The 20,738-nt window shown below is 37.6% G+C and overlaps 1 protein-coding gene and 1 non-coding gene across 2 annotated transcripts in view; both read right to left on the bottom strand.

The window, feature by feature from the left end:
* Nucleotides 1-20,738, bottom strand: part of PAPPA2 (pappalysin 2) — a 260,412-nt gene that overhangs the window by 142,750 nt on the left and 96,924 nt on the right. Inside the window, exon 4 of the mRNA XM_026001248.2 lies at nt 1,380-1,673. Coding sequence (XP_025857033.1) covers nt 1,380-1,673 — 294 coding nt within the window. The remainder of the gene's footprint in view (nt 1-1,379; nt 1,674-20,738) is intronic.
* Nucleotides 16,921-17,027, bottom strand: LOC112921881 (U6 spliceosomal RNA). Its single transcript, XR_003235325.2, has one exon. It is a non-coding gene; the product is annotated as a U6 spliceosomal RNA (small nuclear RNA).

Below are 20,738 nucleotides of genomic sequence, written 5' to 3'. Positions count from 1 at the left end.
TTTTTTGGTTTTTGAGGGTTTTTTTTGTTTTGTTTTGTTTTGTTTTGTTTTGTTTTGTTTTGTTTTGTTTTGGCTAGTCCTAGAATTTATCACCAAACAAGCCTTTGGACCTTACAGAAAAATCATCTCCTTCCTTCTCCCTAGAAAAATCATCAAATCAAATCAGTCCTTACTTTTAGAGATAAATTTGAGTCCCTTATCAAGAGACTATGATTAGTACTACTTTTTGCCAGAAATGAGGAAGGTAAAAGAGGACAAGGAAGAGGCATAATCCAGGATAACGACCAGTGTAATAGGGTTGTTCTCAGAGTCAGGAAAGTAGTACCATTTTTTTAAATCAGACAGGATCTTTTTTCTTTTTTCTCTCTCTATCTTTTTTTTTTTTTTTTTTTTTTTTTTTTTTTTTTGTAGGCAATCTAAGAATCAGCCCTTGGCTAGTGTTTTAGAGTTTTTTTTTTAAGATTTTATTTATTTATTCATGAGAGACACAGAGATAGAGCGAGGCAGAGACTCAGGCAGAGGGAGAAGCAGGCTCCATGCAGAGAGCCCAATGTGGGACTCGATCCTGGGACTCTGGAATCACGCCCTGAGCTGAAGGCAGATGCCCAACCACTGAGCCACTCAGGTGTCCCAGCCCTTGGCAAAGGTTGGAAGAAACAAATATGATACCTTAAAAAAATAACAAAATAAAAAGGAATCCTAAGCTTGAGCTTAAAATTAACCAGGTCCACCTTCCTGACCAACTTAAAAACAGCACAGAGCCACCTTAACTCAGAAATTTCTTCCCCATCACTGTTGGAGTCTGCTTCAAAATGAATGCCTAAGAACATGGGCAAGAACAAGAATAACCAAGTTCTAAAGGTCAAAAGAATCTCAGGAGACCTTTTGGTTTTGTCTCCTTTTTAAACTTTCCAAGATAAGGGATGCCTGGGTGGCTCAGTGTTGAGTATCTGCCTTCGGCTGTCAGGATCCTGGAGTCCTGGGATCAAGTCTTGCATTGGGCTCCCCTAGGAGAGCCTGCTTCTCCCTCTGCCTATGTCTCTGCCTCTCTGTGTGTGTGTATGTGTGTGTGTGTCTCATGAATAAATAAATAAAATATTTTTAAAAAATAAAATAAGCTATCCAAGATAAAACTGTATTTTTCTTTTGACCTCTAGCAGAGATTCCAGTCCACAAGACCCCTTAATATCTTCATAATTCTTTAAGTTATTCAAAGATACAAGAAAAAAGAACATACCATGATAAATACACTTCAGCGTCCTGGTATGAATGACTGCATAGGCCTCTCTACCTCCCACACCTCCATGCCCCACCCCAGCCACAAAGGGCCCCTCATATAATCTTAATAGAAAATATTCACATCGAGACTGTTGTGGTACCTGTATAGCTCATGTAGTTACTGAATGGAGCCCCTGGGAAGTGGGTGAAGCCACAGGTATCATTGGTAGGCTCTGGGTCCTGGCACAGCTTACTCTTGGGAGTAGGGGCAGTGTCGGCACAGAGGTCCCCCGTATCCATGGATGGCACTGTCTCCCTACAGGGGTCATCACAGGATTCCCTCTCACTGACCCCTTTGAAGACATGGTAGAGTCCCAGGACATGTCCCACCTCATGGATCATAATGTTGGTATGGCCAGGCATGCCGTAATAGGCTGGGTTGAGGACAACGCCACCTGCAACGGAAGGTTTGGAAAACATCTCTAAGCATGTAATGAATAGCAGCCCTCTGGTCCTTAATTATGTCTTCTGGTAAACATCGTGTTCATTTCAGCCTCTAAGGGAACACTTTATAACTTCTAGTGGCATCCAGTCCCTGCTCTTCCATTTGGTCACAAACACCCTCTAAACTAATCAATAAACATGTCTAGAACCTCTAACATAGATGAGTGCTGTACTAGAAAACAGGGATAGCAATAAAGACAACATGACATGACAGAGGGCCAGGATTCTCAGACCTGGCTACATATTAACTTCACTTAGTGAAGTTAAAAAACACAAATGTCCTAAACACCTAAATGTGAGACCTAAAACTATAAAAATCCTAGAAGAGAGCACAAGCAGTAATATCTCTGACATTGGCAGTAGCAACATTTTTCTAGATAGGTCTCCCGAGGCAAGGGAAATGAAAGCAAAAATAAACTATTGGGACTACATCAAAATAAAAAGCTTCTGCATAGTGGAGGAAGCAATCAATCAAATTAAAAGACAACCTACTGAATGGGAGAAGATATTTGCAAATGATATATCTGATAAAGCATTAATATCCAAAATATATGAAGAACTTATACAAATCAACACCAAAACCAAATAATCCAATTTAAAAATGGGCAGAAGAAATGACCAAACATTTATCCAAAGACATCCAGATGACCAACAGATACATGAAAAGATGCTCAACATCACTTATCATCAGGGAAATGCAAATCAAAACTTAGAAACTTAGGTATCACCTCACACCTGTCAGAATGGCTAAAATCAAAAACACAAGAAACAGTGACTATTGGTAAGGGTGTGGAGAAACTAGAACCCTCTTGCACTGTTGGTGGGAATGCAAACTGGTGCAGACAAACAGTATGGAGTGTCCTTAGAAAGTTAAAAATAGAACTACTCCACTATTCAGGAATTGTATCACTGGGTATTTACCCCCAACATACAGAAATACTAATTCAAAGGAGCATGTGCACCCTGATGTTTATAGCAGCATGATCTATCTTAGCTAAATTATGGTAGCCTAAGTGTCCATTGATAGATGAATGAATAAAGAAGAGACAGCATATACATATATTTACAATGGAATATTATTCAGCCTTTAAAAAGAATGAAATCTTGCCATTTGCAATGACATGAAGGCAGCTAGGGAGTATAATGCTAAGTGAAATAGGTCAGTCAGAAAAAGGCAAATCTCATATGATTTCACTCATACATGGAACTTAAGAAAAAAAATGAGCAAAGGACAAAAAAAGAGAGAGGGAGATAAGCCAAGAAACGGACTCTTAACTATAGAGAACAAATTTGTTGGTTACCAGAGGAGAGGTAGCAATGGATGAAATAAATATGTGATGGAGATTAAGGAAGGCACTTATTGCAATGAGCACTGGGTGATGTATGGAATTGTTTAATCACTGTATTATACAGCCGAAACTAATATAACACTGTATATTAACTATACTGGAATTAAAATAAAATAAAACAAAAAATTAAAAATCTATTACACTGTTGGTAGAAATGTAAATTGGTACAATTATGGAAAAGAGAATGGATGTTCCTCAATCTATGTTTTTAAATTATAATTAATTCATTTCAAAGAAATAAGCTTATATGCAGAAGCAAAAACAAAAAACACAGATGTCCAAATGCTAGCCCAGATGAAATGAATTCAAATATTCAAAGAGGAGGATATACACCTCAGTATCTTTTGAGACTTCTCCAGTTGAGAGCCATTGATCTGGGTGAAAGCACACAGTGTTTAGAGCCAAGAAGTCTGGGTCTGAATCCTGTTTCTCCGCTATCAGCTCTGAGTCCTTGAATAGCTATTTGACCTTCTGGAATATTAGTTTTATTTTCTGTAAAGTGGAGATGGCGGCACCTACTTCTTGGGTTTTGTGATTTCTAAAGCCTTTGACACACCATTGGAGTTTAATACATGACAGTTGTGTGTTCTTCTGATTTCATAACCCCTATCCAAAAGGAGCCAACAACCATTGAGACAAAAGACAAATCCAACTAAACTGTGCAATTCAGAATGTCAGAGGCCCTATAGATATATGCCCTTCCCACCTAGCTCCCCAAAATCTCTCTGACAACACCAAGGGAGGTGTTTCAGAGAAGAGTTCATTGGATCCAATCTGGGTTTTGATGAAAGTCACGGTAACATTTTAATCTCACAAAAGGAAAGGCTAAAGACCTCCAAGTGCTCCAACTTCTATGTGTTTAGTTTCCCAATCCCATCTTTCCAATCCCAGATTCCCAATCCCTGCTTCCCTCCTCTTCCCATGTTTAAAATCACTTGACCTTCCTTCTTCATCTCCAAAAATTGTCAGTATCAGGTCTCATCCTAATCTCTAGGACCTGAAACAGGTCATGTCAATAGCTCTGGACCAACACTCTGGTTGTGTTTCCAGGCTGCCCCTGCCCCTCTGTCTCAGGTCTGATCTCAATTCCCTAGACTTGCTTCATGCATCCTATCTGAGCCCTCTCTCTATCAATAGTCTACTGAGTATAACAGTTCCTCCAAAAGAATAGCCCTGCCTTTCTTTCACAAGATTGTATTCCAAGGATTATGTCTCATTCTTGAATTCTAGGTGATGCCCTATAGATAACTACATAAATGATTCTATGTGCAGAACAGAATCATAGGATATGTGTTGCCATGCTCACTGGTTTCTGCAATGAGCAACTCAATCTGCCCATTTAGTGACAACCTTACTGCAAATGGCAGTTTCTAAATTCAAGTCCCAGCTTCTACTGTCTACTCAGACATGCTGATATTAACCAAAGCATGCCAAGACCCGTCCTGAAATATGTCCACTCTCACCTCTAAAACAGAGCTAGATCTTATCTCTCTTGTTTATCATTTCTATTACTTCCAGTAAAAGTTCTTATTCTCTAACATTAACCTTTTTTTCTTATATAAAATTATTTCCTGTATATTTCTTTCATTCATGCATCATTATGTCAACATAAAGTAATTTGAAAACAGATTTCAGTAACAGCCAGCATGCCCAGTATTTGAATAAAGACAGCAAAATACAGTATTTCCACATTTCAAGATGCAGACTCCTTCATGCTTACCTCTGTTGCAGTAGGAATCATCATCATTCATACACCAGGATGCTCTCAGCTCTCCTTCATTCATATCAGCAAAGGTGCTCTAAGAGCACAGGGTTTGTAAATGCCTTCACTGCCTTATAGCTTCCTCCACCACACCCCTACCCCCTATAGACTTAACCTCTTTCTCTCCTCCTTTCCTTCCCCCACCTCTAAGCAAGGTTTGGATTCAAAAAACCAATCTGACAGAAACAGGACTTTGAAAGGCTATAATTCACCTATAAAGTTGAAGTATCCACACTGAGTTCTTCCTAAACCCTGTGGTATCCCATGGTTAAGTACACCCACCTACTGCAGATTTACACCTCCCTGGGAATCTGCCCTCAAAAGCCCTACAGCAGTTCTGTTTAACCCTTTACTTCCCAAACTCATTTGAACACAGATTCTGTTTGAGGTAGAATACCTTTTGATATATGGAATACTAGATTCCTTAGAGCACAATTCATGGAACACTAACAAGGACAAAGGAAGCTCCCAATCAATAGTCATTTTCTACCCATTGGTATGGTCGGTCCATCCCAAATCCTCTTGGGATCTCCTCCAGTGGTAGAAGAAAAGGGTTACAGCTGAACAGAAATAAGATTAGGGGAGAAGGGATGGCAAAAATAGGAAGATATAGAAGTTTGTACCTCAACCCCAAATGAGATATTTCCAAATCTAGGATATTCTCTTTCAGTAAACCACCTCATGTATAAGGAGATGAGGAAGAATAAAAATGCAAGTCCTCAACACATCCAGCAAATCTCCTCCACACCAATGACAGTTGGCTTTTCTTCCATAGCACTCTTAAAATGTACATTCCCCAAACAGGAGAATATAGATTTAACCACATATCACTTAAGTTTTAATTAAAAACATAAACCTTTAACACGCTTACTGTTAAATAGTTTTTTTTCCAGGAAGATGGGATTTTTGCCTCCAAATCATTGTATGGAACACAGAATAGTGAGCTTAGTTGCTATGTGTGTGTTAGATAGAATATTGCATGTTCTATTTTAGAAATAAGTAGTCTCTGTACACTAATACATGTTGAGGAAAAAGCCTAAGGTCCTCTTATAGTAATTCTTCTGGCTAGAGCCCAAGTGATTATGGAATCACACTGGAGTGGAACTTCAGGAACTTGGAACATGGTCTTGACCCTAACTAGCTGTACGACTTGGCTCTGCTCTTTCACCTTTCCCTAGGTTATCTGCAAAATAAGGGTAGTAGCCAGGCTTATCCCTAAGATTCCTTCCTATTCTCATCCTCTGCCTTTAAAAGCTAACATTTCGGACTGTGTGAGACGATCATAAATATCATGTGAAGAAAAACTTGTATTATCGTGGACTGTCATCCCCTGGCCCTGTAACTTGTATTCCATGACCCCCACCTCTCAAGAGCCTGAAGGGAAGGGAAATGCTGGACAAGAGCAGACGCAGGCATTCTACCCTTAGATCTACAAGAATTTCAAGTGATCCAGATTCACTGCCTGCTGGTCCTCAGTCCCTCCCCTTCCTCTCTCTTGTGCATGGGGTCTCATGAGGTTCTTCTAATCACTCTTTATTCCAACTAAACAAACTTGTGAAATTATTAAGGGAGTGGGTTTTAATCACACACATACTTATATACCCATGTGGGTAGGAGAGGAGAAACATTAATTTATTTCATGGTTTAGTTTATAAAAGTTCTTTAACGTTTTAATAAAAATCACACACACACACACACACACACACACACACACACACACACACACATTCACCTCAAAGCCTGAGTGAAGCATAAAGACTTGCTGCCCAAAATCCAAAAAGAAGAATGTGAGAACTTCTTTTCATTAAGAAGGAATAAGACCTGATTAAAAAAAAATAAGTAAAAACGGAGTCTCCAGAATAACAACCCCCCTCCTGCCCTCTCTATTATTTGGGTCTGACCAAGGAGGTTCTGAGGAACTGTGATGAATTCCCACCTACTGAGGGAAATGTGCAATTCTTTTCCAGCAGTAACTTAATAGGAATAATAATAAAAAAAATAGTACAAAATGCTACTTTCCAGTTCCTATTCTATTTTAATATCCAAACAAAGCAGCAATACCTTTTGATGCTGATACCTATGCCCCACGCTTTCTTCCATTTCCATTACTAGCATGAGTAAGACTCTGAGTGGTTACAGTGGGTCCTTACAGAACTTCACAGAAGCCTCTCACATAAGATGACCTTTGAAGTGACATGGGCTCCTTCTTTGGCTGTGGACACTCACTGGAAATTTATTGATCCCTATCCTTGGGAATATTCCTTAAAAGCCCTCAAGGCTATTTACTGATCTGTTTCATGGTAATATGAGAGTTCCTACCTTAAAGGGTTATTATGGAGATTGAAACAGTGATGTAGACAAATAATTACTTAGCTTGTTTTCTGGAATAAAGTAACCCCAAATGTGTACTAGACCATTTGTCAATATTACTATAATTATATAATGTAGCCTGGCCACACAGGCTCATTTGCCCCCATCCCTGGTTGGCTTCCTCCTTACCATCTTCGTTCATCAGGAAAATGGGAAGGCTAGGGTCTGACCACAAACAGGGCAGACTTTCCAGAGTGAAACCAGGCATTGTTAGGCAAAGGAGACAAACACCTCTACATGAGGAGCTCTGATTTGCCCTTAGGCTGCTCACATTTTATTTCCATGTTATTCTGCTCCTGAAACCCATGGGCACCCAGAAGACAGACAAGACTTGGACAGAGTTACATACAGAGAAGTACCCATTCAATCCATAAACAACATACTGATATTCAAAAATTATTTGTGATAGCTTAAAATTAGTGATTGTATATGGAAAGGAATACTTATAAGATTGAACTGTTAGTTCAATTCTTCACAGACCTTGCTGGTAGGTCAGATTTACACAAGACACCTTTTTTTCCTGTAATGCTAATAATATTTTCCTCCTACTTTTCTAGTTATAGAGAATATAATTATCATTTCTTATACTCAAAACCACTGTTCATTTTTGTTTCTCCTCATCTTAGAGAATAAAACTAAAACACAAATAAGGAATTAAATATAGTGGTAGAATGGGGGGATGAGATTCCCTTCCCTACAATTGAATCCCTTTCTTTATGTTCTCTGCTTTTACTTGCTACATTGAAACATATGCCAATATATGTTTTCAACATTATCTTCATTCCTCAATCTTCACTCTAAGAAACTACCAGATACTACCTTCATTCACCTCCCCAACACCTGTCCAACAAGGCTGCCTAGGAACTGATGACAAAATCCAGGAGTGCCTACTCAGGGGAAACTTTGAAGCAATACTGTGAATGGAGGGCAACATTTTGAAAATACTCACATTTTATCCCAGTGGCTCCTGGCCCATTACCCCATTGCCAATTCAGAAGCCAGGTTCTTCTGTATTCACCCATTAGCTCACTAGGGGGTACAAGATGAAGTGAAAAGCAAAAAAATGAAGCCATTTTCTGACTTTGAGATTTCCAAAGTCTATGCCATTTAGGCCCTAAGGAGATGCAGAGTTTAGCTAGCATGTTAGGTGAATGAAAGGCAGTGATCCTTGCCTCACATTACCAATGCCATCATCACATCTTAGCCTGGAACAATTTCTTCTAAGCTGGAGGAAGAGAAAAGAGATAAAAGGGAAATAATGGGAATATACAGATGGTGGTGGGTCCAGATGAAGTGCACTGTATTCTGTATTTCAATACTCCAGTAAAAGGATTTAAAATAGGTACATGTGATCCGATAGCAGGGGGATCTTGCCTCATTCCAGTAATGGATTCCTGAGTAAGAGTCCTTGGTTTAGAGAAGATGGCTACAAGGGAAGAGAGACAGAGCTTCCCAGAGATTCCCTGAAGGTGGGACCCTGTGATAGAAACAATGGCCATCTCATATGACAGCATCCCTGACAATTAAGGACAAAATTAATCTTTTCCCTTATGACCTTGGCATTCATAAGCCATCTCTGGAGTTAGATATAGCCCTGGGCAAAAGAAGCTAATAGTAAATGTCTACTGTCCAGCTAAGTAGGGGCTCAAAACAGAAATTAAATTCAATTACAGAAGGATAAATAAAAGCTATATTTCTTGCATACCTGAATGTATATGCTGAGACTTAAAGTCAGTACCACTAACTTGCACATAGTACATAATATGAGTGGGGCTCCTGGATGCAGCAACTGGTGGCCACATGTGGCACAGCTGTTGCTTAATGGATTGACAGGGAAAGAACAAATACAATCTTAGAAGACCTTTTAGCCTTGATTATAAGGGACAAGCTAAAAAATAGGATAGGGTTGCTGTGTGGTCTAGGAGATGGTACAGGGGAAGAAATAAAAGAGAAGTTGCTGATTAAAAGATGAAATCTCAGTAGCAGAGAACCAAAGTCCCAAGGTGATGCTGCATTCCCATGTTGCAATTGGCTTTTCCCAGCTTTAGTACAAGACCGCCAAAGTGGCACACAGTAAAAAGAATGACTCCCAAAGCTACTTTTATTTTAAAAGAAGAAAAAAACAACAAAGGTAGTTTGAGGAAATGACACTAGTTGAATGACTTTAAAATAGTTCTGTAAAATTTTTAGGGCTGAATGTTATGTGGCCATAAAACAAGGAGGTTGAGGGCTGGTCTGCAGGTGCCTACATAATTACTTCCAGTTACTGGTTAAAACACTCTTCTAAACATACTCTCCACAATGAAGGGACAAACCTAACAAAGTATGCGTAGGGACTCAAGGTAAGGGAAGAAAGTACAGAGGTAGACTGACAGCCAAGGGGAGAGAAAGAAATAGAGAAGATTTTTAAAAAGAAGAGGTCACAGGAGCTAGAAAATGAAGCAGGCTTTTAACAAAACTAGCCCAGAACCCATTCATCAACTCTTGTATCGGTTTCTTAGTTTTACAGCCTGTGCTCTCATAGAAGGAAGTCCTTGTTCTGAACAAGGCTGAACCAAGACAAGAATGCATAGAGGGTGAAGAGTTTACAGTCCGATGTCATTTTCTGTCTTCTTTTATACTCTCTCAGCCACTCCTGTTGTCAAGTATCAAGCACTCAGGGTTCTCTAGCCACCCCCACACATGAGAAAAATAATCCCATTAATAAAACTGGAAGATGTTATTCCTGTTATTATTCTGGGCATCAGAGACAATATGTTAATCCTTTCTTGCTGTGGATGAGGGTAATGCTACACACACACACACACAGACACACACACACACTGGTACCAGACTTTTAGGCAACAAAGAGTTATGAATGGAAAATATATTTTAAAAATTCATTAATAAATGAATAAATCAGCACTTCCAGAACATCTATTCAATGTCAGGTACTATTCTAGGCTCCAAGGATTCAATAATTACTGGGACATATTTTAAAAGAGGAGATCTTTGGGGACGTCTAGGTGGTTCAGTGGTTAAGCATCTGCCTTTGGCTCAGGTCATGATCCCAGGGATCGAGTCCCACGTCAGGCTCCCCACAGGGAGCCTGCTTCTCCCTCTGCCTATGTCTCTGCCTCTCTCTGTGTGTCTCTCATGAATAAATAAAGTCTTTTAAAAATATAAAAATAAAAGAGGAGTTCTTTGGGGTGCCTGGGTGGCTTAGTTTGTGAAGCATCTGACTCTTCATTTTAGCTCAGGTCATGACCTCAGGGTCATAAGATCAAGCCCCACACTGGGCTTTGCACTGAACATGGAGCCTGCTTGGGATTTTCTCTCTCCCTCTCCCTCTGCCCTTTCTCCCCCACCTCACCCCCTACTCAGACGCTGTCTCTAAAAGAATATAAATAAATAAATAAATAAATAAATAAATAAATAAATAAATGAATGAATGAATGTCTTTCGGGCAGCCCGGGTGGCTCAGTGGTTTAGCACCGCCTTCAGTCCAAGGCATGATCCTGGAGACCTGGTTGTCGAGCCCTGGGTCAGGCTCCCTGCATGGAGCCTGCTTCTCCCTCTGCCTGCATCTCTGACTCTCTCTCTCTCTCTCTGTCTCATGAATAAATAAATAAATAAATCTTAAAAAAAATAGAGATCTTTCAAGTCATCATATAAAAGGTGACTACTTCCCCTATTTACAAATTCATGAACCTACCTTTGGAGCACTTCAATTTCAGAGTATGAAATTCACATCCTAAGACAAATTTTGTCTAAAGTTTTCAAAATCCAAGAGTGCTCCTTATATGTTCAAAACCGCAAGACACCCAGAATAACTCTATTTGCTAAATATCATCTTCTGACAATGTAATAATCTATAATAGGAGCTAGTGGGTATTCCCAATCCTCATCTTGTTCATCATGTAGCTTGTCTCATGAAGGATTCTATAAATCCTCCTATTTACATGTGCTCTCCAGTTTATACATCTCATTCACTCCTTATTTCCTGGGAGAATCATCCTGCTTTGGCATAGTAAAGAGAAGAGCAGGGGACTGGGGACAAAATCTATGTCACTTTACTCCAGCCATCTAATGACCACTTGTACCAGAGTGCTCCTTGTCACCTTCCAGTAGATTCTTCCACCTATCCCATTCTGGAGTCTAACCCTGCACTCCACAGAAACAATCTAGCTGAGATTATCAAAGACTTCCCACATGTCATATCCATTTCTCAGCACTTGCCACCTTAGCCACCTTGCACATGAATATGTCACCCTAATGTCAACATCCACAGTTTGGTTGGGAGGAAGCTGAATTTTTCCCTGAGGGACTCCTACAAAAGTTCTGGTTGGGGGAGAGATATCTTACCTCTGCGTAAATTTTGCTGCTTTCATCTTCCCTTGCCCCCTACAGTGCTACTCCTTTGTGTTCCCCCAGATACCTGCCACAGCTGCATCACCCTGTGCTAGTTCTCTCCTCCCGTCCACTGAGTTCCAAAGGAGCCAATATCTTCCCTGGGTACAAAAAATCTCCAGGTTGAAGGTAAAGTGGTAGGCTGAGGGCACAACCAGGAAGGTTAAACACAGACACATGGTATTTGAAGCTTCTACTACTTTTTCTGCTACTACTAATGGAGCTGATATTTATTGATGTCCTAATATGTGCCAGTTCTCTTCCTTGTGCTTATTATCGCTATTTTATATATGGGAAAGTAAGGCTCAGAGAGGTGATTTGCTCAAGATTCTATTTGTTCATATCCAAGGGAAACCCTAACCCACTCTATAATTCAAAGACTTATTTTCCTAAAATGGTCACATATCTGGACCTCTTGAAGACCCTATATGTTTAAACCCCCATATGATCCAGGTTCAAGTCCCTTCCCACACAGTTCTTGGGACCTTCCTTGAACACTGGGACATGTTGTTAGTGATCTAATCAAGATCTCTGAATGTTCTTTGGTAGTACACACCTATTCCCTAGAACAACTGGGAAGCTGATTGGCCCAGAAAACTCTTAAGTGCCTAAGTTCTGTGCCCAGGAGTGACAGACTCTCTTCTCTAACCTAGCCAACATGACTTGTACTGACTTCATCTCTCTGCAGCAGCTGCATATGTGGGCCACAGGTGAGTTTCTCAAAATTCTCTCTCTCTCAGTGTATTTCTAAAAATTCTCTCTTCCCTCAATCCTGTTCCTCCTCCTTTTGTGAAAGTCCCTACATAGATTGTAGAGATCCCAAACTCAACATATCCAAACCAAACCAGGTCCCCATTTGCTCCTCCTTTTCCTGTATTTTCTACCTTGGCACCACTATTCAGGCAAATAGAATTCCATATTTTCCCATCTACTTATTTATGTGAACAAATTTCTCAGCACTCAGAGCTATGGAAGGGAAAAAAAAGCAACATAATTGATGCTAAATCCTGTTTCAATGTAGCAATAATTACATTCATCCACAAAGAACTAATTTGGGGAAGAAAAGCCACACTTATCTCATTAAAATATGCATTTCTCATTTTTTTTTACTATTTATTAATCAACATTTTAAAACAGTGTTTTGATCAATTTTGGACAAGCAGCCATTTGAAAAGATAACTCATAGAGAAGAAATCTTCTAACACTTTAAAACTTATGATCAGTATCAATATCCTGGTCTTGATATTGTACTACAGTTTTGCTGATGTTACCATTGGAGGACAGGAGGTAAAGGGTATGTAGAATTTTTAGTATTATCTCTTAGAATTATATGTGGATATGCAATTATCTCAAGATTAAAAGCTTAATTAAAAATTATCACAAAAGAAAAAAATTATCACAAAAGAGTTATTTAAAATATGTTTTTGGCAGAAAAATAAATAACTAAAGACTTTAAAAATATGCATATGTTACATTAATATAAAGTTCTACAGGAGAAATAGAATGGAAACACAAATTTAAACAGAAAAAGATGCAATGAATAATTTCCCAATGTTAAAAAAGTGCGTGGTCATTAATTTGTGAATGATGGTGGTTATATGACAGTGTTACTGAAGATTCTATTTAGGAGAGTAGATCAAAAATTTATTTTAAAATGTCAATCATTTAAAATAATACATAATTATATTCTTTGCCACTATTTTAGATGTTGCTCTTAGAATGTATGAAGGGGTTCAGAGTTTTTCAAATGGTTTGGGGATACAAGAGTAAAAATATGTTTGCAAAGCATGACACTAGCTATTCCAAGTACCTCCCACTTCTAAGCATGCCCAGGTTTTTAACAGCCTGAATCTTGGCATCTATCAGTCCTTCTACTCTGGAATGCTGTTTCATTGTCTGCCAAGCCAACTTCTGCTTATCTTTCAACTCTCCTCTCCCGCCTCTGCCCCTCTGGGAATCCTTCTCTGATGCTTTGAGCACAATTAGGCACTTTCTCTTCATGTTCCTACCTGACTTCATGGGCAGTATCATCACACAGTAGTGAAAGTGTATATTTGCATATCTGCCTCGCAGTTACATTGTGGAAACATTTAGGGTAATCTCATTTTATTACTGTATCTCCAGTATTACCACAAACAGATTCAACTACTTTTCTTTGAATGAATGATTAGGAGCATGGTATCAATAGCTTATGAAAAGGCTGGTTTACTGCAAATTTAAGTCTTCTGCCTTTGAAGATACATTTTCAGTTTAAGTGCAGCGTCCTAAGGCTAAAGATGTTCAAACAGCTAAACAGTAGAGCTCAAGGGGAACTCATTCATTCATTTACTTATTAAAAAAAATTCTACCCTGCATTACCATAGTATTAAAAGTACAAAAACATGTTGAAAGTCAGAAATGATGTGGTTGGAAAAGCACAACTGTGAATTACACCAGTCTTTCTGTGTACTGATTTAAGCCATTGGTAGTCAGAAATTGGATTCAATCTTCAATCTCTCAGGTTAGTGTACTTATCTGCTGGGTCCCTCAGCTGACCCTCAAAATGATGGGATTCTTCAATGTTGACACAAATAGATAATCTTAATCTTGAGTCTTAAAAATACTCTATTTAGAAAATCCTCAATGTCTTCCTCTGTCATGTTATGCCAGCTGTCTGTACTACTCTACATGTGATGTAGGTCAATATGGTTCCTTTGTTCAGTCACAATCATGACTGAACAAGAAGAAATAAATAAGAACACAAGCAATTTCACACTGAGCCAGATCTTTCAGCTGCTCAGGCTAGTCTGCTACTTTTGAAAAGTATATTAAGGAACATGTTATAGGAAAACAGTTATTCCTAAGAGGCTTAAGGATAAAATATAAATATACCTAGTCTCTTTTGCAATTCATTATGAGTCAGTGACTCATGAGATAATTTAAACATTTCTTGAAACCATTTAAATTTAATACTCCATTCATTTATTCATTCATCCCTTCATTCAGTGATATTCATGGAATATCTACTAGATGTGGCATACTCTGCTTATGCATAAAGGTCACAGTCCTTATTCAGATTTCACTAGTTTTTACATATACTCCTGTGTGTGTGTGTGTGTGTGTGTGTTTTACAGTTCCATGCAATTTTATCACATGTATACCTTTGTATAACTACTGCCACAATCAAGATACTGAGCTGTTCCATCGCCATTGAGATCTCTCTCCTGCTATCCTTCATGTCACATTCATACTATATCCCTCCCCCATACTCCAATTCTGACTTCAGGCAACCACTAGCTTGTTCTTTGTCTATCATTACCTCATTTTGAGACTACTACATAGAATTTTGAAAATACTACATAAACTCACAGCATGTAACTTGTGAGTTTTTTTTCATTCAACATAACACACTTGAGATCCATCTAAGTTGTTTAATGCTTTCATAATTTGTTCCTTTTTACTTCTGGGTAGCATTCCATTGTGTGGATGTAGCACACTTTGTTTAAACAGCTAGCATGGAAGGATGCTTCTGTCATTTCCAGTTCTTAGACTCTTACAAATGAAGCTGCTATGAAAACTGATGTATAGGTTTTTGAGTAGACATATGTTTTAATTTCTTGGGGATAAACATCTAAGAGTTCAGCTGCTGGATCTAGGTTTAGTTTTAGAAGAAACTATGAAAGTATTCTCCAAAGTGGCTGCTATTTTACTTTCCCACCAGCAATGAGAGATCTGGTTTCTCTGCATCCCCGCTGGCATTTAGTATCGTCACGGTTCTTTATTTTAGCTCTTCTAAAAAGTGTGTTATAATATCTCATGGTGGTTTTAATTTGTATTTCCCCAATGGCTAATGATACTGAACATCTTTTCATGTGCTTATTTTCTTTGTTAAAATGTCTATTCATGTCTTTGCCCATTTTCTAACTGAAACATTTGTCTCACTGTTGAATTTTGAAATTCTTTATATATTCCAGATACATATCTTTTATGAGATGTATGGTCCACAAGTATTTCTTCCAGGTCTGCCATTTCTTTGTTCATGTTAAAAAGTGTTTCTCAGAGGAAATGCTTTAAATTTTTTATCAAGTCCAATTTGTCATTTTTATTTTTATGGACCACGCTTTGAGGGTCATATATAAGCACTCTTCATCTAGCCCTGCTCTGCCCTGAAGATTTTCTCTTATATTTTCTTTTGAAAGTTCTATAGGTTTACTTTAGGAGGGGGAGTTGTTTCTTTTCTTATTATTTAAATTCAATTAATTAACATATATTATTAGTTTTGGAAGTAGAGGTCAGTAATTCATCAGTCTTATAAAATACCCAGTGCTCATTACATCCCATGCCCTTCTTAATGCCCATCACCCAGTTACACCATCCCCCCACCCACCTCCCCTCCAGCAACCCTCAGTTTGTTTCCTATGATTAAGAGTTTCTTATGGTTTGTATCCCTCTCTGATTTTGTCTTGTTTTATTTTTCCCAGGTTTGTTTCTTTTAGTAACCAGAATCATGCTGTATTATTCTTTGATGTGCTTATTGGGGATGTTCTCAGTTTAGCACATTCCTTTTATCCTTTATATATTCCACAGAATTAGTGTCACTATGTGGGTTGCTTCATTCTTCTGCTACAATTATGTCCACTTTTGTGCACAAACTAGAGCACAGGGGTTGGAATTTGATAGGGAAGAGTGTCAGTTTGAGTCCTTGTCAATCCAAGGTAAAGGCGTGTTGACTTGGCAATGAGCAGATGGCAGGTAGTGCATGCTGACTCAGGGAGGAGGACAACTGGACTGTGGATTTGGGACTCACAGGCTGATGGCATTGTGTGTGACGTGGGCATGACTGGTTTTGCTCCTGGTCATGAATTCCTTTAACTTTTGTTTTTCTGGGAAATTCTCTCTTTCTATGCTGAATGAAAGCCTTCCTGGATAGAGTATTCTTGGCTGCAGGCTTTTCTTTTCTTTCTTTTTTTTTTTTTTTTTTTTTCCTTTTAGCACTTTGAATATATCATGATGCTCCTTCAGGCCTGCAAAGTTTCTGCTGAAAAATCCACTGATAGCCTTATGGAGTTTCCCTTATATGTAACTGCTTTCCTTTCTCTTCTGCTTTTAAAATTCTCTCTCTTGGGCATCCCGGGTGGCTAAGTGCTGCCTTTGGCCCAGGGCGTGATCCTGGGGACCCTGGATCAACTCCCACATCAGGCTCCCTGCATGGAGCCTGCTTCTCCCTCTGCCTCTGTCTGTGCCTCTTTCTCTCTCTGTGTTTCTCATGAATAAATAAATAAAAATCTTTAAAAAAATAAAATAAAATTCTCTCTATCACTACTTTTGGCCATCTTATTTACTTTGTATAAAAATATGGAACACTTCACATATTTACATGTCATCCTGATGCAGGGGCCATGCTAATCTTCTCTGTATTATTACAATTTTAGTATATGTGCTGCCGAAGCAAGCACTAGGTATACTTTTTATATTTAAATCTCTGATCTATGTTGAGTTAATTTTTTTACAAGGTATGAAATTCATATCGAAATTCATTTTCTTTAATCTATGGATGTGTAATTACTATAACATCATTTGTTGAAAATAGTTATGGCTATTAATGTCTGTAGTATATATAAAAAATATTACTCCTTTCATTTCTCATAGTGGCTATGTATTCTTTCTCATTTCCATTTCTTTTTTTTAATAAATTTATTTTTTATTGGTGTTCAATTTACCAACATACAGAATAACACTCAGTGCTCATCCCGTCAAGTGCCCCCCTCAGTGCCCGTCACCCATTCACCCCCACCCCCCGCCCTCCTCCCCTTCAATTTTTCTGGGGATTTATCAATTCTTTGCCCCTCCCCCCCAAAACTGAACTCTGTTAATTTTTTTTCTAATTAATGTTTAATTTCTATTTTATTTCTTTTCTTATTTTTATTATTTCCTTCTGTCATCATTTTTTTAATTTAATATATTATTCTTTGCTACTCTCTTGAGATGGATTCCTAGCTCAGACATTTTCTTTTTTAACATATAAAGCTATAGATTTCACTCTACTTAGAACTTCTTGTATATACCATAAATTTTGATAGGCCCTATTGTCATAGTCATTTCATTTAAAATATGTTCTATTTCCATTGCAATTTATTCCTTGAGCCATGAGGTAATTAGAAGTATATCACAGTTTCCAAATATTTGGGGATTTCTCAGTTTTTTGTTGTTTTTTTATTGTTATTGACTTCTATACCTTATTTCCAATGATTTGAGAGAGCAAAGACTTCCTGAATGCAATCCTTTGTAGTTTACTCTTTGGCCCAGAACTCTCAGCAAATTTTCTATGGTACATAGGAACGATGTATATTCTTTACTGTTTAGGCATATTAATTTTGTTAATTAAGCCATAAATTAAATTCTTTAACTTCATTTACTTTCTTTTCCATCTTTTGTGCAACTGTTTTCATATTTTAATTATACATATATTTTAAACCAAAAAAAATTACTGTTATTACTTTTAATATTTTTATCCTTTCTTCTATCATTCATTTCTTTTTGCATGTCTCTTCTTCTCATCTGGGGTTATTTTATTTCTGTTAACTTTCTTCAGTATTATTTTACCGCTGATGTTAAATTATCTCAGATTTATAGGCCTGAAAATATTTTTAATTTTTCTTTATTTTAAAAGATATTTTTGCTGAGTATAGTATTCTAAGTTGACAATTATTTTCTTTTTGCATTTAAAAAATTATATCTGTTGTCTTATGACTTCTATAGTTTCTGTAGAAAAGTGAGCATATGAATCTCATTGTTTGTCCTTTTAGTGTAATGTACTACTACTCAGCCATCAAAAAAAAAAAAAAAGAAATCTTGCCATTTGAAATGATGTGGGTAGAACTAAAGGATATTATGCTAAGTGAAATAAATCAATCAGAGAAAGACAACTATATGATATCACTATGTGAGAATTTATGAAACAAAAAACGGGATCATAGGAGAAGAGAGGAAAAAATAAAACAAGATAGAATCAGAGAAGGAGACAAACCATAAGAGATTCTTCATCATAGGAAACAAACTGAAGTTTGCTGGGGGGGATGGGGAAAGGGGATGGAGTAAGTGGGTGATGGACATTAAAGAGGGCACGAGATGTAATGAGCACTGGGTATTATATAAGACTGATGAATCACTGACTTCTACCTCTGAAACCAATAATATATTATATGCTAATTAATTGAATTTAAATATAATTAAAAATTAAAAAATTAAAAACAAAATTATGTACCTTTTCCCTCTAGCTACTTATAAGTATTTTTTTCTTTGTCTATAGTTTTTAAGTACTTTTGCTATAATGGACCTAGTTGTGGTTGTCTTTCTATTTTATCTTTCCTGGGGTTTGTAAAACATTTTGAATCTGTTGTTTGATATCTTTTGTCACTTACAAGTCTTAGCCATTATCTCCCTGCTATTTTTTTCTGCCCCAATATCTTTTTCTTCTTCTAGAACTCTAATTTACATTAGAAAATTTTCATCAGGTCTTAAATGTCTCAAGTTATTTTCTATATTTTTCCAACACTTTTTCTCTCTGAGTTTCAATACGAATGTTTTCTACAATTTTTTAGTTATTTAATCCTCTCCTCTGATCATAAACTTATCTATTAATTTCCTAATTTCACCTGTATTTTTTGTTCTAACATTTCCATTTAATTTATTATTATAAATTCTAGTTCTCAGAAGATACTCTGCATTTTAATATATATTTTATAGCATATTAATCATAATTATCTTGGATCCCTGGGTGGCTCAACGGTTTAGCGCCTGCCTTTGGCCCAGGGCGCGATCCTGGAGTCCCGGGATCGAGTCCAACGTCAGGCTCCCGGCATGGAGCCTGCTTCTCCCTCTGCCTGTGTCTCTGCCTCTCTCTCTCTCTCTCTCTCTCTGTCTGTCTATCATAAATAAATAAATAAATAAATAAATAAATAAATAAATAAATCTTTTTTAAAAAATCATAGTTATCTTAAAGCCAATATTCAATACTCCAATATCTGGGTAATCTGTGAGTCTGTATTTATTAATGACTGCTTATTTCTTTATTTAGCTAAGTTCGTAATCATTTGTCCCTGTTTTTTGGCATAACTGATAATTCTTTAATGATTGCTGGATATCATGCATGACAACTTGTAGAGGCTTTTCATGATGCTATCTTCCTCCAGAGGAAGGAAGAAAATACCAGTTTCCTCTTGTTCGCAGTTAAATGTAGGCAAATGACTTTCTTTCACACAGGGAATGAAGAGACAGGATTTCAGGCTTTGTGTAATCTGGACTATTTCTGTTTGCTATATCACACAAGGTGTCTCAGCCCCACCCCACGCCCACCCCTTGATAGGGCCTCAACTCCAATTTTTTCTTCCCTCTACTATAAGACTCCTGAAACTATTATTTGACTTTTTAATCTCTCACAAGTTATTTTATACTTGTTTTCTTGGCTGATGGCCCTGGGAATGTATGGATTAGTAGTTAGCAAATATCTTAAAAGAAAATCATGAGCAAAATATCACTCTTTATGGGGTATTTCTATTTCTATGTGAGTCTTGGATAACTTGGACGGCCTGACTTCTAATTTTTGTCTCTCCATTAGTGAGACTTCAGCGGGCTCTAGAATGCTCTCTACTCTGCCTGTATTCCTCTCACTGAGAACTTGGCAATTTTCCTGAATGGAAAAAAACAACTGAGTTATATTTAGAGCTCACTTCAATGGATTTTTCTTATCACTGGGATTGGGCCCTCAAATCCTTGTTGTTTTGGCTGTTGTCTAATGTCTTCAAATAGCTTTTTTTTCCTGGTATTTTATCCATTTTTTATAGTTAAATGAATCTTATCAGTGGCCCAGCTCCAATAAAGTTAGAAAACATTCAGTGGTCTGCTCTCAGCTCAGTAATTCTTATCAGGAGGCCAAAACTTGTCTTCATAATGACCAGGTAGATCATTTCTAAAGGTTTTCAAACACAGATTCAGTTCCTAATGATAGACCTGGGACTCATGAAAACCACTGCTTGATAAATCTTGCTGTCAGGACTCCCTCACATATATACCAAAAATGTTACTGTCACCAAGTTAGGTGCACGCTAATTTAGAGATACTTTTTTGCCGTGCTATATGCTCTTCTGCTACCGTCGTTTTTAATGAGG

The sequence above is a fragment of the Vulpes vulpes genome, chromosome 13 (assembly GCF_048418805.1).
Source record: "Vulpes vulpes isolate BD-2025 chromosome 13, VulVul3, whole genome shotgun sequence".
Lineage (NCBI taxonomy): Eukaryota > Metazoa > Chordata > Mammalia > Carnivora > Canidae > Vulpes > Vulpes vulpes.
The sequence above is the reverse complement of the archived record's forward strand: the minus strand, read 5'-3'. Positions and strand labels throughout refer to the sequence as shown.